The sequence below is a fragment of the Monodon monoceros genome, unplaced genomic scaffold (assembly GCF_005190385.1).
Source record: "Monodon monoceros isolate NGI ecotype Baffin Bay Population unplaced genomic scaffold, NGI_Narwhal_1 Super_Scaffold_4, whole genome shotgun sequence".
Taxonomy (NCBI): Eukaryota; Metazoa; Chordata; class Mammalia; order Artiodactyla; family Monodontidae; genus Monodon; species Monodon monoceros.
In genome coordinates, this window is record NW_021703781.1 from 81,601,536 (window position 1) to 81,629,131 (window position 27,596).

Consider the following 27,596-nt stretch of genomic DNA (forward strand, 5'->3'; position numbering starts at 1 on the left):
GTGTGTGTGTGTGTGTGTGTGTTTGAGGGGTATGTGAGTTACTGGTCTTCTGACTTTCAGTGACTTTTTGTGCAGTAGTATGCAGATTAGCCCAATAGCTTTCACGTAAGCTGCAAGTAGTTTTCCCTGTTTGTCATTTGCCTTTTTTTTCCCTGTTGTTCATAGTGAATAGTAGTTGTTTCAAATGTTGCTAAACTATTCTGAGAGCTTTCACTGTTTTTCTCTGCCTCAAGCTTTTAAAATTAACAGTTAAAAACATGAAAGTAATGCATGGTAATAATTATAAGCATATTAAAAATGAAGAAAAGAAAAGAAAAAGAAATTGCTTCAAATACAACTGCTCAAATTTTGGTGTTTTTTTTCTCAGTCTTTTTTTTTTACCCTGACAGAGGGTTCAAAGCAGCTGCCCCACAGGGAGGGCCCACGGCTACCTTCCGCTCAGCCATTCATTCCTCATGGACCCACATGGGTCCCTCCGCCCTGCGTTAGCCTTGGCTCTCTGGGGACGAAGTGGAGGGCGAGGGTGGCCCGTTGCTGCAGGGTCCTCTGCAGATGGTTGCGCTGGTCTGGTCCTTGCCGTTGGGCTTGTGCGTGGGCACGAAGTATTTTTGTGTTCCTTCCATCTCTGTTAAGGTATAGACTGCTTCCATGTTAATATGTGCTCATCAGATGTTGTATTTCTTGGTAAAATACACCTAGCATAGTAGTTATCATTTTAATCTTTTGTAAACGTACAGTTCATTGGCATTACATCCATTTACAAGTGCTGTGTGATCGTCATCACTGTCTATACCCAGAACTTCTTTATCATCTCATGGATTTCTTGCTGCTGCCTCTCTTTCCTTCAGCAGACATACTACATGACTTTATCGCTGAGCCGTCTGCAGTACTATTCTGAAGTATTCTTAATTGTAATTCTCTTATAAATGATGTTATCGTGAACTTCTTTGTGTGCAGAGTGTTTTTGTTGTTTAGAATTACATTTTTTAGGATCGACGTCCAGAAATAGAATTTCACATTTGGAAGGAATGAGCATTTTTAACATTTTTCCCAGCCACATTTTGATAGTTTTTGTATTATTCTGCAAGGTCATGAGAGCAAATTGAGGGTGTTTAAGAGGTAAGCAAGGTGTGTGCTTTCTTCGAATACACACAGAGCCCTGCCTGGCTCACGCTTTGGGCTGAAATGAGAGTATTTCTTTAAGAGCTAGCACGTGTGTTTAGCTTTTATTCTTACTTGAGTGGCTTTAAAAATCACCCTGCACTAGCCAGATATGGGCTGCAGCTCCGAGGAGGCCTCCAGGCCTTGCCGCGCAGAGTCACCAGCTTGTTGATTTAGCCGCTGGGACATCAGTGGCCCCGTGATTGCAGCCCAGCAAGACCTGTTTGGGTGGGGCTCTCCGTTAAAGGGAGCCATGCTAAGGTAGGTCTAATTTTATAGAAAATTCTGGGATACGTACACTTGAAAAAATCATTTTTGTGTTTGGTCTTGGCAGAAAAGCAGGCCTCTGTGTGTGTGTGTGTGTGTGTGTGTACATGCACACGCACTCACGTTTTAATGTGTGAGCATGTATTTTCTAGATATTTGGAACCACAGTGACAAAGCTTTTCCGGTGTTTCCGCTGTACCTTTCCCTTTTTCCCACGGCATCGCGGGAGGTGTGTCAGGCGTGTGCACGCGTGGCTGTGCCGCTGTGCGCTTATCCGGGACAGGCCGTGGGCGGCATCCACTCTGTTCCTCCAGTAGCAGGAGCTTTCGGTCGCCCTGATTTACCTCCTTGAGGACATCATGGTCTGTTGTTAAACTCCTTACATTCTGTGAGATAAGATTTGAGGCAGATACTAGGATTTCAGACTGTAATTCCAGTTGTAACTTTCAAGAATTTAGTGTTTTTCCACACATCTTCAGGAATGCATTAAGAAAGGGAAACAATAGGGCTATATGCTGGGTGGGGACATTCTTATCTGTAGAATTTAAAAATTATGTATTATGTTGGCATTGCAGACCATCTTCTCATTCTTATTTTTGTTTCCAGTGTTTGCCCTTTCGATGTGTGTTGTGTGGTCACGGTACGTGGTGACATTGTGCTGTGTTCGGCAGCCCCAGAGTTTTCTGTGTGTCTCCATTGGGTGGACCTATGGGACTTCCCTTTCTTATCACTGGGCTTGAAACTTTTTTTTTTTTTAATAAAATAAGAGTAAAATGCAATAACGTACATAGAACAGCTCCAGAGACTGCTGAGCCACAGCCTTGGGGGCTTTGCTCCAGTGGAGCTGCAGCTACTTCAGACTTGTTTCTCTTTAGTTCTGTCGTGGTCAGATACACATGACATACGACTTACCACGTGACCCAAGTGCCAGGCTCAGTGGCATCAGGTACATTCACATCGTTGTGTAGGCGTCGCCACCATCAGCTCCAGGACTTTTTCATCTCCCGAAACTGAAACTCTGCCCCCATTAAACACTCTGCATCCCCTCCCCACCACCCCTGGCCCCCACCATCTGCTTTCTGTCCCTAGGGACTTGACTGCTGTAGGGACCCAGCATGAATAGAGTTATGCGGTATTTGCCCTTTCGTGACGGGCTTATTTTGCATAGCCTAATGTCTTTAAGAGTCATCCATGGTGGAGCATGTCAGAATTTCCTTCTCTTTTGAGGCGGAATAACAGTGCAGTGTGTGGATGATACCACACTGTGCTTGTCCATTCATCCACCAGCGGACAGTTGCGCTGCTTCCACCTTTTGGCTGATTGTGAATAACAAATGCTGCTGTGAACGTGGGTGTGCAAATGGCTGCTTGAGTTTCTGCTTTCGATTCCTTTGGATAAATACCCAACGTGGAATTGCAGAATCGTATGGTGAATTCTATTTTGAATATTTTGAGGGACCACCGTACTGTTTTCCAAAGTGGGTGCACCATTTTACACTCCCACCAACGTGTGCAAGGGCTCTGATTTCTCCGCGTCCTCACCAGCGCTTATTTTATTTATCTATTTTAAAATGATGGGTGTGAAGTGGTACCTCACTGTGGTTTCGATGTGCATTTCCTTAATGGCTGGTGATGCTGAGCATCTTTTCATGCGCTTATTGGCCCTTTTTGCACCTCTCTTGGAGGAATGTCTATTCCAGTCCTGTGCCTGTTTTGAATAGTCTTATTTGTCTTTTTGTTGTTGAGTTGTAAGAGTTTTAAAAAATATATTCTGGATGTTAACCCACTATCAGATATATGATTTGCCAGTATTTTCTTACATTCTGTGGGTTGCCTCTTCACTCTATTGATAGCGTCTTTTGATGCACAAAAGTTTTAAATTTTGGTGTAGGCCAGTTTATTTTTTCATTGGTTGCCCGTGCTTTTGGTGTCATGATCCAAGGAATCATCGCCAAATCCAGTGTCACGAAGCTTTTCCCCAACGTTTTCTTCTAAAAATGTTATAGATTTAGGTCTTATGTTTAGGTCTTTGATCCATTTTGAGTTAATTTTTATATATGGTGCTAAGTAATAGTCCAACTTTATTCTTTTGTATGCAGATACCCGGTTTTCCCAAAATTATGTGTTGAAATTACCATCTTTTCCTTATTTCATGGTCTTGGCACCTTTGTGAAAAATCATTCGACACACATGTGATGGTTTATTTCCGGGCTCTCTTCTCTGTTCCACGGGTCTATACGTCTGTCTTTGTGCCCATCCCATGCTGTTTTGATGACTGTGGCTGTGAAAATCAGGAAGTGTAAGATCTCTAATTTCTTCTTCTTCTTCAAGATTGTTTTGACTATTTATGGTCCCTTGAGATTTCATATGAATTTTAGGATGGGTTTTTCTATTTCTGTAAAAAAAGTAGTTGGAATTTCAGTAGGGATGGCATTGAATCTGAAGATTGCTTGGGATGGTATCAACATCTTAACAATACTGTCTTCCAATCCATGAGCTCGGGATGTGTTTCCATTTACCGATACCTAATTTCCTGCAGAAATGTTTTGTAGTTTTCAGTGTACAAGTCTTGCCTTGGTTATCTTATTCTTTTCGATGGTATGGTAGATGGAATTTTCTTTATCTCTTTTTTGGATTGTTCATTGTTAGTCTATAGAAAACCAGTGATTTTTGTGTGTTGACTTTGTGCCCTACTACTTTGCTGTAATTCATTTATTAGTTCTAACAGTTTTTTTTTTTTTTTGGTAGAATCTTTAGGGCTCACTATATATAAGATCATGTCATCTGTGAACAAAGATAATTTTATTTCTTCCTTTGCAATTTGGATGCCTTTTGTTTCTTTTCTTGCCTAATGCCGTGGCTAGGACTTCCAGAACTGTGTTGAATACAAGTGGTGAGAGTGGGCATCCTTGTCTTATTCCTGATCTTAGGGGAGAAGCTTTCCATTTTTCACCATTGAGAATAACGTTAGCTGTGGGTTACTTCTATTTTGAGTGTTAGAATCTATAGGCATTTCCCCCCTTAGGTTCCTTTCTGTGCTTTTATGTCTAGGCAGGCTATCTTTCTAGCATAAGGACAGCTATTTGCTTATGTCTTCTTCTGATAGTTTTTTCTGTTTCAAGTTTTGTGTTTATCTCCTGAAGTCATGTAGAGCTTATTTTGTTTGCGAAGTAAAGAAAGGATCTAATATAGCAGTTTAAAAATAAGCATTGAACTAGTTGACTACGACTGCCTTGGCCCTCACCAGTGTGACATGCCCCATTACTTCCTGCGGCTGCCTCAGTTCTGTACTTAGGAAGGGGGCTGCTGTGTCGAGAGTCTGGGTGCCTTTCTCTGTCAGGGGGTGTGGGACAAGCATGCTAAAATGACTCTCAATTCCTTCACGCTTCCTGCCGAAATAGAATTCTTTTATAAGGTCCTTTTTTGTTTTCCTTAAAGTCTAAGCATTATAGAAAAGTACAAATCATCCCACAACCCAGAAAGAGCCATTGTACATGTGCCCCCAGCTCTCTGTGTGCAGGGCGGTGCAGTGAGCAGGGTGGGCTGAGTGACCAGGGGCCACACAGCACTGCTGTCTTCAGTCCAATGTCAAATTGAATTCTATTGGAATTTTCAGGAGAAAAAAGTACTCGCTTGAAACTGAAGGAACTTGAGAAAAATGCAAACTATATATCTCTCTAAAATTCTCCTAAGTATATGAAAACTTAAAAACAAACTTTAAGAATTTGTAGTTTGAAAATACATCTTAACTTTAGACCATGTTCGTGAACTGCCTGCTGTAAAGAAGTCACTCTTGTTCTGCAGTGGTTCTTTGCTTGCCATCCACCCCCCACACCCGGTATAGATTTAGTATCTGCATTTTGTCAGCTTTCTGACATCACATCCCTTCACGTCTAGTCCTTAGTCCTGTGCGTAGGTGGACGCTGGGCTCACCCCCGTGGTCTTCCGGTTTCTGTTTCTGTTCCTGAGTTCTGGGCCTACGGGCTCCGCATCCGTCTGTCCGTCAGTGACCGGGTTGGTCTTGCTGTCCGTCTTTCCGAATCCCCTTTTCTCAGAATACTGTTCCCTCGCAAGCTTGGTCGGTTTTCCTTCCCTTTTAGGGAAGCATTTGCTCTACATTGGCTTCTGGGCCCTTTGTGTCCCGTTTTCCAGCTCCCTCCTCAGGGATGCCCACTCCTGCTGCTCCGCACCCTCAGGCTCCCGCGCTCGTGGACTCGGGACTGGAAGCTGAATCTCTTTGCCCTCTGTCTCCAGGCCGAGCCCACGAGCTGAAATGCTGGTGGGCCCTCTGCGCCCCCAAACCGCACCCTTGCCCTCAGCCCAGGACAGGGGTAGGGGGGCTGCCCTCCCCTTTCACTCGCTCCTGGTCAGGGCATCTGGGACCTTTGCACTCGAAATCTTCTTTCTTTGATCACCCCGGGGCCCAAGGCCGACTGACTGGCCATCCCTGCTCGCGTCCTCGCCATGGCGCGGGTTGCCCCGCGTCCCTGGTTCAGGTGGGGGATCGTTCGGGTCGGTGGGAGAGGGGTGCGCGGTGCTCTCCGTGCTCTCAGAGCTGTGCCGCCGTCACCACCGTCAGCTCGGGCCACCTCCACCCCTCAGCCACACCCGGGACCCAGCAACAGTCTGCGGCCTGTCTCTGCGGACCTGCCTGTTCTGGAGTTCCGTAAACCGGCATCAGACGTCATCTGTCCTTTGGTGACGGGCTTCTTTCACTGAGCACAGTGTTCTTGAGGCTCGTCCACGCCGTGGGCCATGTCAGTGGCTGTCGTGTTCTCTTGGACCACGTTTTGTCTCTCCGTGCACGCTGGGCTGGCCTTTGGGCAGTTCCTGCCTTTCGCCTACCGGGATTCCGTGGCTACAAGTGCTCGTGGCCGAGCCTCTGCTTGGACAAGCGTTTCCACGTCTCTTGGGCGCATCGCTGGGCCACAGCCGGCGTTTTGAGGAAGCGCCAGACCGTTTCCCACAGCGGCCTCACCGCCCGCACCCTCCTCCTCCTCCGCCCCCAGCCATGTCTGAGGGTCCGTTTCTGCGCAGTCTCCCCAGACTTGCAGGCTTGTCTCTGTGTCAGCGTCCCGGGCTGTGGGGCAGCATCTCGCCGTGGTTTGGGTTTGCGTTTCCCTGACGCCTAGTGATGTTTGGCATCTTCCATGGGCTGTTGGCTGTCAGTCTGTTCAGAGCCTCTGCCCGGTCTTTCCATGGGCGGCCTGCCTGCTCGTGCTTTTCTTTGCTCACCTGGGAGGGTGACAGACAGAGGCACGGCGTGCCCTCCTCCCCGTGCAGGACGTTGGGGCTGGAGGCTGGGCCCCGGCCCCGAACTTGGCCTTGGAGACTGGAAGGCCCCACACCCGGCTGGACGCTGGCCTCCGTCTCTGTTGTGCGGATGCGTGGAGCCTCCTCTACACCCTTCTGTGTGGTCTGCGAGGCTCTGGTTTCCCAGCTGTTTTTCCCTTCGTTCATTGCTCAGCCTGCAGTGCAGGCTACCTGCCCTCGGGACACACAGAAGCATCAGCGGGTGACAGCACCTCCCGTGTGGCAGCCATGCACTCTGGCGTCGTGGGCCGTGGGTGACGCGTTTGGGCCCAGCCGTGTTCAACCTGGACTCTGGCTCCGGGCCCACAGCCTCGCCGTCCAGAGCTCTGCTCGGATCAGGGGTCTGAGTCCTGAGGAGTGGTGGGTGGAGTTTTGTTTTTTTTGTTTCGAATTGTGGTAGAAAACACATAATATTAGATTTGTCATCTTCGCCATTCTTAAGCGTGGTCCAGCAGTGTCAGGGACATTCACACTGATGTCACCAGATCTCAGGAACTTTTCATTTCCCGTGTCTGAAACTCTGCACCCACTGGACGTACGTCCCTGCCGTGTCTCCCGTCCCTGTCCAGGCCTGCCGTGACCTCTCAGCACCTTGGCCTCGTTGGGTTGGGTTGGACCATGCCCCTCACTCGGCTGGCTGGCCTGGTGGTCCAGGACCCTGGCAGGCCGTGCGGGAAAAGGCGGCGTCCTGTTTTCTCAGGGACCGGGCACTCGGTGTTGGCTGTGTCCTGGGGTGTCCGCAAGCCCGAAACCAGCACTTGGTGCCGCGTGTCTCTTTCCACGTTCTCAGAGCCTGGCCCGGGACCCCTGCCGCCTGGCTGCGGGCAGCCCCTCCCAAGCCCCCCGCCCCGGGGACAGAGCAGGGCTGTGGCGCCTGCCCATCACCAGGCAAGGCTTGTCCTCGCTCTGCCCCTTTTCCCTGGACGAGCTGTGGACCGGCTCCCCGTGCAGAATGGGGTCTCCCGGGTGGAGCAGCGCGTCCTCCGCCCTGTGTCGCGCCCCCATGGTGAGGACGGCAGATGGGCCATCATGTTGGCGTCTGCTCGTGGACGTCAGGGCTGTGTCACTGGCCTGACTGTCTTTTCTTCTTAATTTACAGCCAGAAAACCTCCAGAAGAACTGGCTGCGGGAATTTTATCAGGTAAGAGCCCCGTGGCGGCCGGGCCCGCGGGAGGGGAGCGGCTCACATTGCGAGAGATCACGATTCGTCCTGTGGCCTCGCACGGGCAGCTGGGGGGGTCCCATCCACTTCCTGGTTCCTTCTCGGAGGTCCCTCCCTTCTCAGATGCCCCCACCCAGGCCGGGGTCTCTGGTTGTCGGAGGGGAGGCTGTCGAAAGCTGGCGGGGACATTTGGGTGCCTTTCGGGGCGCCCTGGGTTCTGGGCAGAAAGCACGGTGACCGGCTGGTGGGTGGACGCCGGCCGGAGGCTCTGGGGGAAGCCTGTCGGGACGAGCGGCTAGTTCCCGGCACCTTCCGTGGAGCAGCTGTTGGTTGGGCCCCTTGTCTGTGGTCAGTTCTGTCCTGGATGCCGGGGGGGCCGCTCTGGAGGGATGACAGAGGACTCTGTTCCTGGAGCCTGTGCTCCACGGGGACAGGCAAGGAGCACAGCCAGGACCAGCTCAGACATCCCCCCACGAGGACCAGCCTCGCGGTATCGGGGTCCTTGGTGGAGCGCATGGGACCCTGACGGGGCGTTGAGAGGCCACTCTGGGAACTGGTGGACGAGTAGGGCATCCCGCTCAGCGGGGCTGCAGGCTGACTGTGGGCCACCAGGAGGCCAGTGTGGCCGCAGCCCGCAGAGCCTGGGGTAGGGACAGCGTCACGAGCCCAGCACGTGTGTTCTGTGAACAGGAGGAAGTGTGGATATTGGGGGCCGGCCTCAGGGCTGCTGAGACCCCAGGGGCTGAGGGGTGGCACCTGGCGGGTCCCCTCGGGGGCACTCGGTGTCCTGACCATCCCATGTGGGACACATGGGCCACTGGGCAGCCCTGGGCTCCTGCCGTCCCTGCTGGCACTGGGGGGTGGCCACCTGTCAAGTCTGTCGGTCTGAGCTGTCCACGCCTGACCCCACCAGATGCTCAGACCACTGGTGGGGACGGGGGTGGGGTGCGGGTTCTGCTCCCGCCCTGGAGATGCAGCCGGATCCAGAGGGAAGAGTCCAATGAGGTGTGTCTGCCTGGGCTATTTGGAGGCGGGCGGTGGTCTCGGCTGGGAAGGCAGGCGGGTCCCTGGGGAGCATCTGAGGCCCCGGAGGGTGGGGTTGGCAAGAGGCCGTGGCGGGGGTGTCTGTGGTAGTGAGTGGGGCTCGTTTCCCCATCACCTGGGGGTTCTGAGCTCTTCCTTCCCCACATTCTGCCCTGCCCAGGTGGAGAGCTGACCTCAGGGCCCCGGCCGAAGCCTGGCCTGGCAGAGCTGTTGCGTCAGCTCCAGGCAGGCAGCTGTCCAAGGGGGCAGGGCGAGACCACCTTCCTGGTCGAGGGCTCACCTCGGGGGCGCGGTCCGGCTCCAGCGGCTCCCTCTGCCTGTGGCCGTGGAGTGAGAGGCCCTGGTGTGTGGCCGGAGCCATCCGTCCAGCTCTGTCTGTTCCCTGGTCTGTGTTAGTTTCGGCCAGAACAGCTGTCATGTTTGTGCGTTTGTTTTTCATGGCTGGGCCTCGGCAGTGCCCGAGGAGCACAGGGTGTGAGATGTGGTGGGTAGCGGGCCTGGCTCCGGGCTGGGAGGGGTCTTGGCGGTGATGCCCTCAAGGATGCAGGTGGGAGGCCTGTTCGGGCGCTGGGCTGCCCTCGGTGAGAGGCCCCTGGGATCAGTCACGGGGAGCCGGCGTGAGACGCCGACTTGACAGGCCCCAGACTGAAGGCGCGGGGCTCACGTCCAGCCTTCCTTTTCCCTCCTGTTTTACTGATGACCTGGAGCCTCGGTGCAGTTAGGACAGTAAGTAGCCGGTGGTCTGGGGGTGAGTTCAGAGGGCGGCGGCTCCACTTTTTGTGAACTCTGACCCCCAGGAAACACAGACCTCCTCCTTTCTGAGCCTCCTGGCTGCGCACTCAGCCATGTCGGGCTGTTTCCGGAACCAGAGACCGACCGGCGGGTAGGCAGCTTGGTGCTTCTCTCGGGGTCGGTGTGCAGGGCGCCCGCGTCCTTTCTGGAACACTCCGCCTTGGCAAAGGGAATAGAATGATGAGAGCTGTGGGACGTTCTTCCCGGTTTGTGAGCAGAGCCTCTTGAGGAGGAAGAAATTTCAGTGGCAATTCTTAAAAGTAAGATTTTAACACAAGCCCCCCGCCCTGCCTTCCTTGGGCCGACTTGGTCAGTGGGGTGCTCAGCCCCCTGCCCGCAGCCCAGCAGCTGTGGGTCGGGAAGCCGAGCAGCCCCACCCAGAGCAAGGCTGGCGCTGGCCCAGGGCCCAGGGGGCAGGGCCCTGAGACACGGGGAGCTGGGTGGCTGTACTTTTTTTAAAAAAATCCTAGAGTTTCTATTATGCGGTTATGATATTTTTCAAAGTAGTCTTTTAATGACCTGCTTTTATAAACAGGAGAACTGAATACAACCTTCACGTTTTCTAGAACCCTTGGAGTAATTTTTGCTTTTTTGTCAAACTTGATCACCGTAAAAATGCAGGAGACAGGAGGAAATACCGTTTACGTTCCCATCCTTAGTTCTGAACTGAGATTTTCGTGTGCTCCGTCCCGAACGTGGCCACGGCACCAGAGAGGGTGGCCAGCCTTCCAGAAGACGCAGAGCCTGGCCTCACCCCTGCTGGCCTCCCCATGCTTCCCTGCCCTCTGTGCCCATCCCAGCTGTGGCCTCTCCCCAGGCCTCAGACTCCTGGAACCATCGCCAGCGACCCTCACCCACTTCCAGGCCAGCGGCAGCCTTGCCAGCCCCCTTCATGGTCCCTCGGGAATCTCCCTCGGGGGGGGCCGCCACACCCCCGTCCTTTCTCTGTGAGCAGCGGAGTGCCCTGCAAATGGAACCCAGGTCCTGCTGCCCTCCTGCTTCCCGTCTCCCGGGCTGAGGGCCCAGGGTCCATGCGGGGCCTCCAGGCGGCCCCACTCACCCCGCTGCCTCCTTCTGTGCCTGCTCTGTTCCCAGGCACGCCTGGGGTTTGGGCCTCTGCCCTTGCCCCCCCCGCCCCACTCTCCTCGTCCTGTGGTTGCTGCCCCCCGGAGAGGCCCCTCCGGTCACCCTCTTGGCCTCCCCCAGCCTTATCTGGCTCTGTGGACTCAGCGCTACCTGAACTTGTGTTCTGCACATACAGCCTCCACCTCTGCCCCCAAGTTCATATGCTGGAGCCTCATCCCCACTGTGATGGCATTTGAGGCGGGTCCTTTGTGAGGTGATTACGTTCAGGTGAAGTCATGAGGGTGGGGCCGTCATGGGATCAGTGCCCTTACACGAAGAGGAACAGACCATGGCTTGGGAGGTGCCAGCCACCGTGCAGGGTGCTGGGGGCCAGAGGGGAGTGGGCCAGACACCCCGCCCTCAGGAACTTCCACGGTGCTGCCAAGATACAGCCAGAAACAGCCCAGGGTGGCCTAGGGCTGCTCTGGGCTGGGCTGCAGGAACCGGCTTGCAGGGTCCTCAGGAAGGCCCTGGACGAGGCTGCAGCCAGACCTGAGGACGGGCAGGCGCAGCCATTCTGCCTCTGATGGTCACTAATCCTAGTGACTGCAGGCCAGGTTGGTGGGAGGTCGATTTTAACTTTCCAGTTTACAGAGACGGTGCACTTGGGGCAGGGCCCGTCCTGCTGCTGCATCCCTAGAGCCTGGAGTGTGTCTGCACATGGTGTGTGCTCAGCTCTCAGCTGAACAACAGTGAGGAAACAGCACAAAGCAGTGGAGGATAAATAAGTGTCCCCACCCCCATTCTGCCTGTGCTTGATGTCACACCCTCACGTCTAATGTCTGTGTGTCCCGGGGAAAAGGTCCCTTCCTTAGCCAGTTGCAGGTCAGCGCACTTGGACATCTTACTCTTTGTTTGGTAAACTGGGAAATCTTTCTCTGTAGATTAATATACACTCTCTTTTAATGGCTTCAGGGTATTTCATCAAATGGATGGATAGGCCATCATGTTTTAAAGTCATTTTTCTGTCGATGGCCCTTAGCTTGTTTCAAGTTTATAGTAATGCTATAGATAAATTATAAAACAGGTATGATGCTGGTTCACATCCAACATGAAAAATGAGCAAGTATTGATGATTTTTTATTGAGATAATAAATATTTGTTATTTACTAATGAGAGATCCGGTAAGATGTTAGAACTGATTCAAAGAAGAATCCAAAGAGCAAACATATGGGCTCTCCTGTCTGCGGTGCTGAGACGAATTTGCAGAAGGGATGTAGGACTGGCCAGAAATGAGCTGTGCGCCACCAGACACTGGCATTCTTTTTTTTAAAAAAAAAAATAATAATATTTATTTATTTATTTATGTATGGCTGTGTTGGGTCTTCGTTGCTGCGCGCAGGCTTTCTCTAGTTGCTGCGAGTGGGGGCTACCCTTCGCTGCAGTGCGCGGGCTTCTCGTTGCCGTGGCTTCTCTTGTTGCAGAGCACAGGCTCTAGGCACGCAGGCTTCAGTAGTTGTGGCACGCAGGCTCAGTAGCTGTGCTCGCGGGCTCTAGAGCGCAGGCTCAGTAGTTGTGGCACACAGGCTTAGTTGCTCCACGGCATGTGGGATCTTCCCGGACCAGGGCTCGAACCCGTGTCCCCTGCATTGGCAGGTGGATTCTTAACCACTGCGCCACCAGGGAAGCCCGACACTGGCGTTCTTGAGGTCAAGAATCTTTGCATGACTGCTGGTGTTTAGAATTCACAGAACTGTAAAACAGCTCAGAGATCATTAAAGACAGATAACCCGAACAGGGACAGGGCACCTCTAATCTTTTATGCCCATTTGAAAGTCTTTCACAATTTTCCCTGACAATAACTTAAAGAATAATGGGATGAGTAATATCTTCTTCCAGCTAACATGGAGAAACGGGTACCAAATTTATCCTCCTGCCTTAAACAAATTAAGACCAGAAAACATATATGAAACAGTAGTTTTCAGACCTCAAGCAGCAGGCAGGACTGAGGGGATGAGAAAGGAGCCTGTACTCACCCCAGTTTACAGCCAGAGAGAACTTCTAGGCTAGTGTCCAGCAAGACAAAATTTACAATTTGATGGTTTACAACCAATAAAAAATGACCACGCAGGCAAAGAAGCAGGGAAACAGGACCCTTAAAGAGGAGAAAAGTCAGTCAACGGTATGGCTAGAGGTTTATCAGTTTTATTGACCTTGGAGAACCTGCTTTTGGTTTTATTGATCGCGCCAATGTTGTTTTTTCTGTTTTCTCTTTCACTGATTTCTGCTCTTTATGTTTTCCTTTCTTTTCATCACTTTGGGTTTAATTTGCTCTTCTATATGTAGTTTCTGAAAGGAGAAGACAAGAGTGACCAATTTTAGAAATTTTACATTGGGGAATCATCACTAAAAATCCTGCAGACAATAAAAAGATAGTAAGGGAAATATCATGAACAACTTTTTGCCAATAAATTTGGACACTTATATGAAAGGAAGATGTTTTTGGAAAAACAAAGGATCAAAGCTAAGTCAAGAAGAAATAAATGAGCTCTCTATTAAATTAAAATTCTGCTAAACACTTTCCCTCAAAAAAAACTCTCTAGGACCAGATGGTTTCACTGACGAATTCTGTCAAACATTTAAGCAAGAAACAATAACAATTCTACAGAAACTTTTCAAGAAGACTAAAGCATGGGCGATGCTTCCTAACTCATCCTGTGATGCAAGCAGTGCCCTGACAGCAAAGGGCAGACAGAGGCGCCACAGAATAAAGAGATAGATCCGTATCCCCCATGAGTAAATGCCAAAATTCATGGAGCTTTAGCAAATCGAATATATGAAACTGTATATATATATAAAGATACAAGCGACACAAGCATGCGTATAAACAACAACATATCAAAAAGTTAATGCATTAGTACCAAGGAACAGAAGCCTGGTGTTAACATACAAAATTAATAAATAAGATTACCCATGTCAACCGACTGAGGAAGACAAGCCACATGATTATCTCGGTAGATGCACAAAAAGCATTTGCCAAAATTCTACAACCATCTCTCATGCAAACTCCCAGCAAACTAAGAATAGAGAGGAGCTTGCGCAGGAGCTTCTGTAAAGGGCACTACAAACCCCACAGCTGACGCAATGCTTTTTTGCCTCGGGAGTGGGAGTAGAGCAAGGATGCCTGGTTTCACCTCTCTGTTCAGTGTGGCAGTGAAGGTCCTAGCCAGTGCCGCCAGGCAAGAAAGGAAATAGAGCCACACAGATCTGAAAGGAGGAGGTTAGACTGTGTCTGGGCCGAAGGCATGACTGGAAATCATGAGGAATCCACAGAAACTTTACTATTACAAATATAAGTCAACTTATTTAGTTTGCAACATACAAGATCAATTTGAAAACATATTTTTCTGTTAGATATGATCACTTATTACAGTAGCACCAAAGTGAAATACTTGGGTATAAAGCTAATGAAATATGTTAATGTCTGTACACTGAAAACATAAAACACTGATGAAAGAAATCAGGGAAGATACAAGGAAATGGAGAGGTGTACCATGTTCATGGACTGCGAGACTCAATTATGCTAACATGTCAACTCCACTAATTGATCCACCAGTTTTGCAGTTCCAATCAAAATCTCTGCAGGACATTTTGGTAGAAGACTGCAAGATGATTCTAAAATGTAAAATGTATATGGCAGAGCAAAGGAACTAGAATAGCCAAAACAGTGTTGGAAAAAAACAGTTAAGTTTAAGGAGTCACACTTTCTGATTTCAAGACTTACTACAAAGCTACTGCAATCAAGACAGTGTGCTTTTGGGAAAAGGACAGAGATATGGATTAGTGGAACAGAAAAGAGATGCAGAAACAGACCCACAAATATGTCTAAGTGATTGACAAAGGCTATAAAAAGACTCTTCATTAGATAAGGGACAGTCTTTTCAACAAATGGTGCTGGACCAATCAGACATCCATTTGCAAAAAAAATTTTTTTCCATACTTCACACCATACACAAAAATTAAAATACATTGTAGACTTAAATGTAAAAGTTAAAATTATGAAATTTCTAGAAGAAAACTTAAGACAAAAATTTTGTGGATGGGGCTTCCCTGGTGGCGCAGTGGTTGATAGTCCGCCTGCCGATGCAGGGGACACGGGTTCGTGCCCCGGTCTGGGAAGATCCCACATGCCGTGGAGCGGCTGGGCCCGTGAGCCATGGCCGCTGAGCCTGCACGTCCAGAGCCCGTGCTCCACAACGGGAGAGGCCACAACGGTGAGAGGCCTGCGTACCGCAAAAAAACAAAAAAAATTTTGTGGATGGCAGCTAGACTCCTGGTGGTGATCACTCTGTAGTGTATACAGGTGTCAGATTACAATGCTGCACACCTGAAATGTACATTAAGCAAACAGACAAATAAATTTAGCTCTAAGTCCCGCCCCCCCCCCCCGCCAAATCTTTATGAGCTTTGGTTAGGCAACGATTTCTTAGATACAACACCAAAAGCACAACTCATAGAAGAAAAATGCTGATAAATTAGAACTTTGCATAATTAGGGACTTTTGCTCTTTGTTAAGACACTGTTAGAGGAAAAGGCACCCCAGATGTGGGAGGGATATTTGTAAATCACTTTTGATGAAGGGCTTGTATCCAGAAAGTACAAGGAACTCTCAAAAGTCAATAATAAGAAAGCAGAGAACCCAGTTTACAAATGAGCAAAGGATTTGAATAGACACTTTACGGAAGAAGATACACAAATGGTAAACGTGTGAAAAGGTCTCAACATCACTAGGCTTTCAGGAAATGCAAATTAAAACCACAGTGAGATATCAGTTCGTATGTGTCAGACTGGATACGATTGACAGAACCCTGACCACGTCCTGCGTTGACAAGGATGCAGCGCATTCTGAGCCTGCTGGCAGGAACGCAGGATGGTGAGGCCACCGTGGGAAAGCCTGTCTGTCCATTTCTGTGAAGTCAACACATGCCCACCACGTGACCCAAGATTCCCACCCTGTTTACCCACCTGACGTGGACACGTATGTTCGCACGAAACCTGAGGCGGTGTTTCCACTGCTTTCCTTGTCGTCCTCTGCGAGCCAGACTCTGGTGTGTGCCCTGATCCGCTAATGTGGCTCGTGGGGACAGGAACGACGCACTCCTACAGGAAGGACGGGGGCCTGGAGGAGGCGAGACCAGGGGCACGGGCCCTGCTCGGATTCTGGGTGGCGCCAGGGGTGCAGGAAGTGCCAGTTCTTCCCTCCGCCCCCTGCTGTGGGCTCGGCCGCCGCGGGTCTGCAGCTGCCCCCCCTCACCCCGTGCCCAGCCTCACCCTATGCGTCAGCGTTTGAGGTCCTTTACAGAGACACAGAGCTGGTGATAGGCTGCAGACGTCGCTCGCCTGTGCTGTGCCCGTGGACGCCGGCTCATCCTCACGGCGAGCGAGGCACAGCACAGCGATTCCGGGGGACCCAGTGGTGCCCCAGCGGAGAATCCTCATTGGCCCTTGAAGAGCCACTCGCTCGCTGGTGTCAGCGTGGCTGCATTCTTTGCCCCTGATACTGGGACGAAGGCCCACCCCCCTCGGAGCCCACTGACGTGGTGCCACCGGTGTGTCCAGGCTGCCCTTCTGGAAAATGCTCTGACCCCTGACCCCGGGACCCCCTCCGAAGTGGATACTGGGGGGGGCTCACGCCCACAGGGCCCCGCAGCTCAGCAACTGGTCAGGTGTGATGGACTTTCAGTGATAGGGCAGAGGGTTCGTTGTGCTGCTCGCTGTAACGATGCGAAGGCACCTGCGTTAAATCCACACGCATGGGAACAATGGGCCGCAGGACTCCAGGCGACCCATGTCTCACGCTCCTCCGGCCCGTTTCCTTCAGTTGTGGCTGCCGCGTGGCGGGCGCTTGCGGCCTCTCACTCCTGCGATGGGCTCAAACTGCCAAACTCTGTTTCCCACGTGAGGAAAGGGAGGTTTAGAGGTTCCGAGACCTGCCGGGTTGCATTAACAGGACGGTGCCCGTCGCTGTGATTCCAAAGGCCCCTGAGCTGGGAGACGCGGTGCTGAGGGCGCGGGGGCCGCAGAACAGGCAGAGGGAGGCGGCGGGGGTGGGGGGGGCGTTGATGGGAGTCGGGCCCAGGGGTGGAAGGGGGTCAGGTGGCCTCCCTGACTGAGGACAGAGGAGGAAGAGGCGAGGACAGGGATTCCGAGGTGGGGAGGAGAGCGGCGGGAAGAAGGGGTGAATGCAGGCCGGCTGGAGGGGCGGGGCCGGCCGGAGGGGTGGGGCCTGAGGACCTGGGGGGACTGGGCTCACCCGGGCACCCGGGACCCCAGTGCAGGGACCACATGGCAACTGGGAGAGGCTTGGAGCCCCAGCAGGGAGAGGAGATGGGTGCAGGGCGGGGAGCCTGCGGGCCGGGACTCTGGAGGCCGCCTCCTTGGAGTCCAGGGTCCCGGGGAAGAGATAGTCTTTAGGGGGTGGCTGGGGCTGGGGGGAAGCCACTGTGATGAAAGGCCGGGGCGGGGGTGGGGGCTTATCTGGACTCTTAGACGGTGATCACAGTACCCTGTGCGCTGCAAATGGCCCCAAGGAACACGGGCCGGCTTCAGGAAGCAGGGTTCCAGAAGGCACCTTGTGCTGTGCCCAGGAGTCTGTGGCCGCCAGCTGGCCCTACGGTCAATGTGGAAAGCCGGGTGGGCGCGTGCGGGGCGTGCAGTGGCCTCACGTGTCGGCCCAGGACCTGCTTTGGTCCTGCTCCCACCTTGGTTGGGAAGAGTGCTTTTTAAATTAAAATCAATCCGTTCATATAAAACTCTGATGTCCCAAAGCAACAGGTTTTGTTAAGAGTCAACCAAGCTCCATATTTCTGCCTCTTTAAAAGGAGCTGTCTTGTGTCCAGCTGTCTGGATCTGGTGTAAAGCAGTGGCTTGCCCTGCCTGCCGGACGCTGCTTCACCTTTGCAGTCGGTGGTCCAGTGTGCCTGTAGGTGCCACGGCCAGTGGCTGCACTAAGAAAACTCCAGCCCTGCACTTTGGGCTGGACGGCCAGGCCTGCACCCACCCCAAGGACGCGGAGCGGCCCTCCTGCCCCACACGGGGCCAGGGAGACAACTTCGCTGATCGGACGGCCAGGCCCTCTGCCTGCTGGCGAGGTCACAGAAACTCGTGGTGTCCTGGGTGCTGGCCGGCGGCTGCTATGGGGCCTGGGCTCTGGGACGGCACCCCGTCAGGGCACCAGGAGCTGGGTCTGGGCCTCCTGGGGGCGGGCACCCAGCGTCCACCCACAGCCAGTCCCAGCGCAGCCCTGGGGCAGAGCGGGGGCAGTCCGGGTGTCCAGAGGACACCCCCACCTGCCCAGGCCAAGGGTGGGCAGACGTTGTGTGCAGGGTGTGTTCAGGCGTAGTTGGTAAGTAGCAGCCATCTTTCCTCTGGAGGAATTCCTTTGTCCCTTTTCGGCTCCTTATCTTGGCTCTCCCGGCTTCCACTGGGTTGTTTGTAGGATGTAATTCCTTTTTAGGTCACTCAGATACTTCTCTTTGGAGAAAGCCTAACCAGGCCTGGCTGTTTCTATTTTTAGTGGGGGGGAGGGGATGGCAGGGCTGCTCTCCTGCATTCTGGGAGCCGAGGGCCGCCCTCTCACTGGGCCACCTGCACAGCATCAGGAAGGGGCTGCTTTTTGGCCGCATGGTGTGTATTTTTTGGTTTTTTTAATTCCCTAGGCTCTTCCTTGCCAAAATTTCTACTTCGCTCTTTTCCAAAATATTTTTCTTGAGCCTTCGTATGAACGAGCCCACCTACTTTATCAGTTGCCTACTTTTCCCTAAAGTTTGCAGAAGCTCCTTTTTTGGGTAAAGAATTTTGGCCGAGCACGTGTGCAGTTTGGGCAGTGACCTTGTCCCAGGTGGGCAGGGTGGAAGCCAAGCCAGAGCCCAGGTGGGCCGAGGCGCCAGACACCGACCCTCCCGGGGGCCTGGAGCCCTCTGCCCCGTCCAGTTCCCGCTTTACTGAGTTCCTTCCAACCAGACGTGACCCGAGCGTGCTGCCCACACCTTGGAGGGACATTCCTGTCCATCCTCAAGATGTCCATGCCATCGGACCCAAGGGATCTCTGTCTGGGCTCATTCAGGTTCCAGAGCTCCTTCCCAGAGGCTGGGGAAGGCCAGCAGCTCCATCCTCAGCTGCCCAGAGAGCTCTGGGCCGGAACTGGCGCGTGCGGCTCTGGGCCGGGAATGACTGCGCGGCCCCGGGGCCTGGGTATATCCCCACAGCCGGTCCTGGCACCGCAGCATTTGTGGTGGCGTCGAACTGACATGCCGTCTGGTGCTTCCTCTGTGTCTGGCCTGTGCACGGCGACTGTCCCAGGCAGGCGCCTAGGGACGTGGACGCTCAGAGAGCCCTGGGCAGCAGGCACGGGGACTTATTCTGTGGCCCAGGGATGACCCTTCTTGGTGAGTGGGCCACGGAAGCGGGTGCGCCATGCAGCTGCGGCCTGGACTGTTCCGTGCGGTCCGTTAGGGCAGCGTGCGCACGCGCGTGTGTGTGTGCACGTGTGTGTGTGCTCCTGTGAGTGGGAGTTTCTGATACTGGCCATGTACACACGTGTGGTTGTGTGTCTTCCTGATGAGTTCTGTCTGGTTACCACGCATGCTCTTCACCCCCTGGGGTCCCCTGCCGTCACTGAGGAGGCCTCCCAGGCTTCCCGTGTGTCCTTCTGCCCGTTCCCTTCCGCGTGTGACTCTGCACGCCCATCTCCCCTGGTGCTGGCGCTGCCTTGTCCCGCAGAACCTTCCATGCTGTCCCTTACGGGGGCCCCTGCAGCCCTACCACTCAGCGTGGGCCCAGACCATCCACATTTAACGTAACCATTGATACGGTTGATTTGAGGTCCGCCGTTTAATTATCTGTTTTATGTTTGTACCTCCTGGTTTGTCCCTTTGTTTCCCCATTTCTGCTTTCTTTTGGATTCTTTCTTTCCTTTTTTTTGTTTTGCATTCTATTTAAATTTGCTTATTGGCCTCTTGCCTTTTGTAAACTATTTTTAAGTGGTTGCTGTAGGTTTCGATACACGGGCCTAAAGGTTTCCCCCTGCTTCTGGTTAACGTTATGCTCCTTCACGTATGATGTACAAACGTTGGCATCGTATGCGTTTCTGTGTGGCGTGTGCTTTAGGTCCACACGCGTGGAGGACTCCGGCAGGCGGTATTATCATTGCTGCTTTAAGTAGGCGTCAGCACCACCTCCCCACCCCACAGCCCATCCCGCCTGCTGCCTGGTTTGGGATCAAGTTCCTGGGGGCGGCCACGCCTACTCACACAGCATCTTGTCCACACCTGCCCAGTGGCGTTGCCGCGGAGACTGCTGGCCTGCAGAGCCTACCGTCTTATCTGGTTCTCGAGGTTAACGTTTGCCCAGCCCTGCTCCAGTAGATCCTCAGGAAGTGCTCGTGGGGACAGAACTGACCGGATTTTCTATGTGGAGAACTGTTTTTCTCTGGCTTTGACGTTTGAAGGGCACTTGGCTGACGTGTGTGTAATCCTTGCCTGACACTTCGTCTCACTGAGGTTTTCAGTGAAGGCTGTTCTGCTGCTGCCGTGACTTGTACGTTGGTCCTGATGAGGGTCTCATTGATGTTGTTTCCTGGAGACCTGGAGGATGGTGTCTTTACCTTTGAAATCTAGTAGTTTTGCTAGAATATGTCCAGGAGTCAGTGGTTTGGGGTTAATTTTCTCAGGTGCTTAGTAAGCCCTTCAGTGTGTGAGTTCAGGTCTTTTCCTGGTTTTGGAAAGTTTTCTCGGGTTATGGTTTTAAGTATTAGTTCTGGTCCATGGGTTTGCCCTTCCTCTCTGGGGCCCGTGGTGGCAGATGTTCTTCTTTTGCTGCCTGTCGGCCACGGTCACTCCTTTCTTCACTGCTCTCTTCATGACGCTGTTTTCACTTTCTTGCTGAATTTCCCTTGAAGCTGATTCTCCCTCGGGCACTTTGTAATTTGCTCTTCTTCTCTGTGATGATTTTGTCTTTTTCTCTCATTTCTTTCCTGAGGTTAGTCCACACTTTTCTTTCTCTCTTTTGGGTCCATTTCTAGTTTAGTTTTGTGTTTATAATTCCAGGTGTGTTTTCATCACCTCCGTGCTTGTTTGAGTGCGTTTGCCTCCGTTTGCAATGTCGGCTTGTAATTTCTGTGCGGCTTCGCGATTCCTTTTCGGGGCGGAGGGCCTTTTCCTGGCATGGGACGTGTACATTTTTGCTGACTTGTTCACAGCGGCTTTGTAGGGACTTGAACTTCCTCTGGCTTGTCCCCACGGTGTCGGCATGGGTAGGATTCCTAGCTTCACAGCGCCCTCTTCTGTCCGTCCAGCGAAGTCCGGAGCACGGGGGCCACCCTGCCTGGCGTCGGTCGGGCAGTGAAGGGGCAGCCTCTCCTCTGTCTCAGCGTTTCCGTCTCCCCCTTTCTCCTCTGCCCCTTTATCCAGTTGCCAAGGCCACCTGCCCTCTTGGCTTCCCTTTTTCTCTCCAGAAGCAGAGTCTCACCAGCGCCCTGCAACCTGGTCCTGTGGGCCGGTGCTTACGGGGATTTTCCCTGGAGGGTTTCTGGCCTCCAGCCCCTCCCCCAGCCCCTCCCACGCCCGCAGGGCCTGGGGCGTGCAACTGCGCATTGTGGACTGGTCACCAGGCTGTGTGTTAGATCCAGAACTTGTTATCTTATCACTTGAGGCTTGTGCCCTTTGACCTACATCTCCCACCCCCTTCTCCCTCCCCAGCCCCTGAAGCTGCCTTTCTATCCTCTGTTTCTCTGAGTTTGGCTTTAGATTCTACGAGTGAGTGAGGTCATACAGGGGGTCTCTCTGTGACTCGCTTCGCGCGGTGGGATGCCCTCCAGGTTCTCCGTGTGGTCGCGGCTGGCCAGGCAGCTGGGATGCTTCCTAAGGAGACGCTTGCCCTCCTTGGTTTCCTTCCCCAGGGGCGCAGGTACAGAGAGAGGCAGGATGAATTCTTGCCTCGTTCTCTTTATCTGCCGTTTTCAAAAGAATGTCCTGACTCCAAGACGACTAACGTGTGGGGTTTTTAGTATCGCTGTGAACTCGTGGATACAAATATATTGGTGTATGTGATTTTCAATCCAATTTACGCCCTAGTGGCCTGTCCTGGATGGAGTTGGGGCGTTAGTCACTGCTCTTAACGTGCCTGCAGGAAGGCATCCAGCCATCCAGGTGACGCCGTCAGGCTCCTCCTTCCCCGTCGTGAAGCCCCGCTCTGCCCCGCTGGTGCTTTTGCTGCCAGAGGTGGGAGCGAGGCTCTTCTGAGTCTACTCTTAGAGCAGGAGCTCCCCGTACTTGGCTGCAAGTTTATCTCCGGCTGTTCAGGGAAAGCCTGTGTGGATCTGTTCCGTCACCTTTGGTTGTAAATGAAACGTGCGACTTGCGGGCGTAGAGAAGTGGCAGTGGCGTGTCCCTTGGTGTGCGCTGTTCGTTTCCATGATCATTCGTTACTTCTGAAATGTTTCGTGATAAGGATCTTGTCATTTGAATAGCTTCGTTTTCAAATGAGACGTGACTTTGGCCTCTTTATGTTACATTTTGGCGTGATTTCATCTAAACACCTCCTTTTGGCTTTTGAAACGTCCTCTCATGCCCGCTGTGTGTGGATGAGGCACCTGAGGCCACGCCAGCTGGAACCTGCGACCAGGCATGGCCGGGCCTGGCGAGTGGCCCTCGAGGTCGCCGACGTGTGCGGGGTCCCGATAGGTGGCATGTCGGGCGATCTCTTAGCAGCCCTGAACTTGGGGCCTGTGTCCATGCCACTTGAGGTCACTGTGGTTCAACAGGGCTGCACTGCTCCCTGGAGCTTGGTTTTCCAGGGTTGCCGCTCCCTGCACCCCTTGGCCACCTGCTCTCGTGGGGGGGAGCGAGGGCCTCCCCTCCTCCACTGTGTCCCCATTGGGCTCCCTGCCCCTGCCGCCCAGGCTCCGCTGGCAGGCGCTCCGCCAGGTGCGTCCATGTAATGCAGGTGGTTCAGGTTTAGGTAGACGGGACCTTTGTCAACAGCCGGGCGGAAGCACGTGCTGAGGTCTCCTGCACATGCTTCTCCACGCAGAGGGGAACCCAAGTAAGACACATACTCGCTGGGAAGTTCATAACCGTCGTGACGGTAACCGCTCATGATCTGACTTTTCACACGTGTGTGCTTAAGGCAGGTGTGCCTGTTGTCCCTAAAGGTGGTCGTGCTCGGCCATCGGGAAGTGTCGCTCGGGTCATTGTGTGGAAGACGCTGAGTTTCAAGAGTTAACATAATATCAGTCATTTTATTTGGCTGTTGATTTAAACTGATGATCAATGGAAATTCAGTTTCAGGTTAATTTACTTTCACTATAATTTAAATTTGGAATTAAATTTAGTTTAAGTTTAATTGTGTTTAAATTTAAATCTAATTGTGATTACCAATTAAAATGTGTTGGATAAGGGTCATCCTTCCCCAGAAAGTGGCTCAGTCGGGGATGGTGTTGTGGGCACACAGGGGCTTCACCTCTGCTGGGTGGGGCTCCCCAGCCTCTGTCTGGGCAGAGCTGCAGCGCAGGGAGTCCAGCCGGAAAGTCTCCCTCCCGCTGAGCTGGGACAGATGACTTGGTGTTTGAGTAAGACCGGAACGCAGTGGTGGGGACTGGAGGGCAAGGCGTGGAGGGGCGGGAGCTGCCCGCACGGCTCCAGGCCAAGGACACGTGGGGACATGTGGACACGCGGACACGCGGCCCTGCGGCCCTGGCTGTGTGCCGAGTCGCAGGCGCCGGCACTGGGCAGGCTGGAAGCACCTGCATGTCTGTGGCACGTTTGCACCCAGCACCTCGACTGGGCTGGAGCGCGGCCTTCTGAAGAGGGGCTCAGGTCGGGGGGGCTGTCAAGAGAAGAGGGACAGCAGGTTCCTTAGTCAGCGAGCCCTTTGTCTGTGCCCAGGGCTTTGCTAACCAGTGGTCTTCAGAGACCATGGCACCAAAGGGGGTCACAGATGTGGCCAACCTACAATTGTCCTTCAGCCTGGGACTCGGGAGACTGGAAGGTGGGTATGTGGTGTGGCGGAGGCTGCAGCAGAGGGGGCAGACGGCACCCCCCCCCCGATGTACGGTTGCATGTGACCCACACCGGGCTCTGTTGCTTGCAGAGTGCCAGCCAGTGCCACCTGTGCGTGGCTTCTGGGGGCGTCCTGTGACACAGTGTGTAGGCAGAAGTCCCTGGCGAAAGCTTTCTTGCCTAAAGTAGGCAAAGCACTAGAAAAGAAGCCCTTTCCCCTTTTCCTTTAACCTTATGCCCTTTCCACTTCTTCCCGCCTGGAATGTAGGCATGAGGCCTGGGGTCTTTGCAGCCATGTTGCAGTCACGAGGATGACAGCCAGTGCTCGCAGTGGCAGAGCAGACATGGTGGAAGCAGCTGGTTCCTGGATGCCGTCTGCGAGCAGGTGCCCCATCTCTGCCTGCCAGCCCGGCCTCCTTATGCAAGCGGCTGGTTGTTGGTTTTCTGTTGTTGGCCAAGCACAATCCTAATGGAAACCTCGTAAGCCAGCTTTTCTGAGAATTTCAATTCTTCATTTTGTCACTTTCCTTTGTGAGTTTACAGCACGAAGAAGTGCTCCTGGAGGGCTTTCAGGCACCACGTCTTTTCTTGGAGGTGGAGATGCAAGAGGCCCTGGGAGGAGCATGGTGGGGCAGGGGAGACACACGTGGAGATGAGCCTGGGGTCAGACGGACTTGGTGCGCAGGTGTGCGGGCCGGGAAGACGAGAGGCAGGGGAACCCCAGCTCTGCTCTTGCTCTGGGCGCTCTGTGGTGCAGCCCCGGACCCCAGCCTCGTACGCCAGGGCGAGATGGAGCCGTGCGTCCAGGAGCCAGCAGACCCGCCGGCTTGATGCTGAGTGTCGCCTCTTCCCAGTTGTTTAAGGCAAAACCCGAGTGGACGGGCTGGTCCTTCGGGAAGAACGTTGGCAGTGCTGTAGGGAGACGTGCTCTGCGCAGGGTGACCTCAGACTGAGAGGAGTGGGCTGTCTGGCCCCGTGAGTGCCCGGGAAGCCCACAGCGTGCCCATTGGGGTGGTGCCCGCCCCATGCGTCCCCCGGTGCCGCTGTAAGCTCAGGCGCGGCCCCCCACGGGCGCAAGGTCCCAGCCTGCCCACCCCCGGGCCGGCGTTTGCTTCCTCAGCTGTGGCTGTGAAGGGGCTTCCCTGGCCCACAGCAGGGCCAGAGCCCCAGCAGCTCCTGGAGCGCCCACCTCGGTGGTACTGCCAGGCCCCTTCCCTCGCCGGTGCCCGGTCCCCCTGCCATCCGTACACAGGCCTCGTCTCTCCTTTGCAGCTGAGGCTCGGGCGGGTAGGTGGGGGCTGCCCTGGGCCCCTGCTCCTCCAGGCCCTGTAGCTCAGGCAAGGCCGCCACGGGTTTCAGAGATAAACCACCGCAGAGACGGCTCCACGTCCCAGGAAGGGGCCCCTCTGCTGGGCGCCGCCCGGATGCTCTGGAGTCCACACGAGGGGTGTCCGCCCACTCCCGAGGGGCTGCTCTTTTTGGATTTCTCCATTTTCTGAGATTTGTGGGATCAGAGTCAAATGTCTGAGGAGTTTCATATGACTTAAAGAGTGAATTCTGTGCCATAAACGGCTATTTCAATTTAAACCACAGCAGAGAGTCGTCTTACGAGGGCGACGTGTATGGGATTCGGGTGAAGGCAGACAGGTGGGCAGGCCTGCCCAGAGAGACCCCGTGTGTCTGTGACTTAACGCGGCTGCACGTGGGCCCCTTGTCCTTGCTGCCCTAATTCATAATGGAAAGTCCTTGGAAAGCGGCTCCGCTTGGCTTCTCCTGGGGACTTGGGTCGTGGTCCCAGCCATGATCTGGTGACCTGCAGCCTCGGTTACAAGAGGTGACAGTGTGAACTGCAGGAACCTGTCACTGACTCGGGGCCCCGTCTTCACCCACAAAACCCAAGCGTCTCTGGGGCTTCCTTCTCCTTTTCCCGCCCCTGTTGTAGAGCTGGGCAAAGAACACGCTGCAGAATTACAGGAACTGGTGTCACGAACCTTACAGTCGCGCTCGTGACGATCTGCGTGTGTCAGAGCATCGCATTCACTTTGTGTGAAGTCACCAGCTTCCCAGGGAGGAACTGCTCCTGGGGGAATTCTGTGCCCCCTTTGTGAAGGTCTGGTTTTATATGTTGTTCCGGGTACTGCAGAGGGTGGGTGACAGAGCTGCACACATCAGGGAGCCTTTGGTGGCTTCCGTGTGGCCAGGCTGCTGTGTGCAGCTGTGGGCGTGGCTGGCATTGTGCACACTCGACCTTGGGCCTGAGGGCAGGTCGGTCTGGTGATCTGACCCAGGCTGGCCCAGAGCCTCTCCTGACTGGGGTCCCCTGTGCCCTTTGCATCCAGGCTTCAGGCCCGGAGACCAGTCTGCAGTCTTTTCCGGTTGGTGAATGTGATTTGCTGCATGGATACCCCTGGGATTCCTGAACTTTGTCTTGTGATCGTTCCATGCCGGCAAGGGCTGCACGGGGAGCATCGTGTGTGAGGGCGCCTGCCAGGGGGCCACCGGTGGGTGGCATCCAGCTTGTCTCGGAGTCTGTGTTTTAGCGCCTGCGCGGAGCAGGACTGAGCTCGCACGAGGCAAGCCGCCTGTTCCTCCCCACCCCTTCCCCCCGGGCAGGGCTGTGGCGCCACCAGCTGGGGAAACGTCTGGGCCTGTTCTGGTCCCCGTCCCCGAGAGCCTGAGCCCTGAGGCTGGTGACCAGGGACAGAGAGAGTCCACGCCTGTGTTCAGTGGGAAGGGGAAGCACCCCAGCGGGCGTCCCGTAAACCCGCTTAAATGGAGCATAGGGTGCGAGCCAGGGCAGGCCACTGTACCGGCTGGTGTCACCTTTCCCATGCGGCTGAAAAGTACACTTTCTGGTCTGAATTCTCCTGTTTAAAGAGGCTCCCCGTCTTGGGGATTGTGTTTTGATGTCACAGCTGGAGCAGGACCAGGTCCAGTCACTCTCCCCGAGGCTGGACGTGCTGTCTGCCGTCTGCGGGTCAGGGGCAGCTACTGCTGGGCAGTGCTTCCTTCTGAGACTCGCAGAAGCGTGGCACCCAGGGCCTGATGCCCTGCATCCTCTGTCCCTGTGGCCGACTTTCTGGCGTGGCCTGGCTGAACCCTCGATGCAGCCACTTCCCATCAGGGACCACATAGCTGTTGTTCCCAGAGCACCCATCTCCGCAAGGCCCGTTGGATGCAGCCCTCACCTGTCCACGGTGCACTGACCTCCGGGCAGGACACAGTGGTGGCCGAGGTCGGGTTCAGGCGCTGACACTGTGGCCTTAGGCGCGGATGGCCTTGTGTAGGGGACCTGCCTCTGGGATGGTGGGCTTGGGGAGGGACAAGGTAGTTCTGTGGGTTTTGGTGAGGGCTTCAGAGCCGGCAGTGTTGCCGTGTCAGCAGGTACCAGGGAGGGGGCGGAGAAGAGCAGAGCCGAGGAAGGGCAGAGGGGCGGGTGCAGGTGGGGACAGGCAGCCTCTCGGCCTCCAAGTGCCCTGCCTGGCCTCCTGGTATGCCTCCATCGCTGCCCTTCCAATCCCAGGAGCCCTTGCCCCTGCTGCTCCCCCAGGCCGTGCTGACGCCCCCGGTGCATGTCCTGGCACGGCCGCCTCGTCACCACACAGTGTGCCCCATCGGTGACTCGCTGTCCCCGGCACCCCAGGAGGGCAGGGCCATGGGTTCCTGGCCCCCTCGTGAGCACGTGCGGGTCGACACCTGCTCGGGTGACCTGTGGGTTGCCCGGAGACACCTAGC

At 54.0% G+C, this 27,596-nt stretch overlaps 1 protein-coding gene across 4 annotated transcripts in view; it reads left to right on the forward strand.

Annotated features, from left to right (window-relative positions):
• INPP5A (inositol polyphosphate-5-phosphatase A) overlaps positions 1 to 27,596 on the forward strand; it is a 182,643-nt gene that overhangs the window by 57,504 nt on the left and 97,543 nt on the right. For all 4 annotated transcript variants that reach the window (XM_029245171.1, XM_029245170.1, XM_029245172.1 and 1 more), the window contains exon 2: positions 7,840 to 7,881. In XM_029245171.1, coding sequence (XP_029101004.1) covers positions 7,840 to 7,881 — 42 coding nt within the window. The remainder of the gene's footprint in view (positions 1 to 7,839; positions 7,882 to 27,596) is intronic.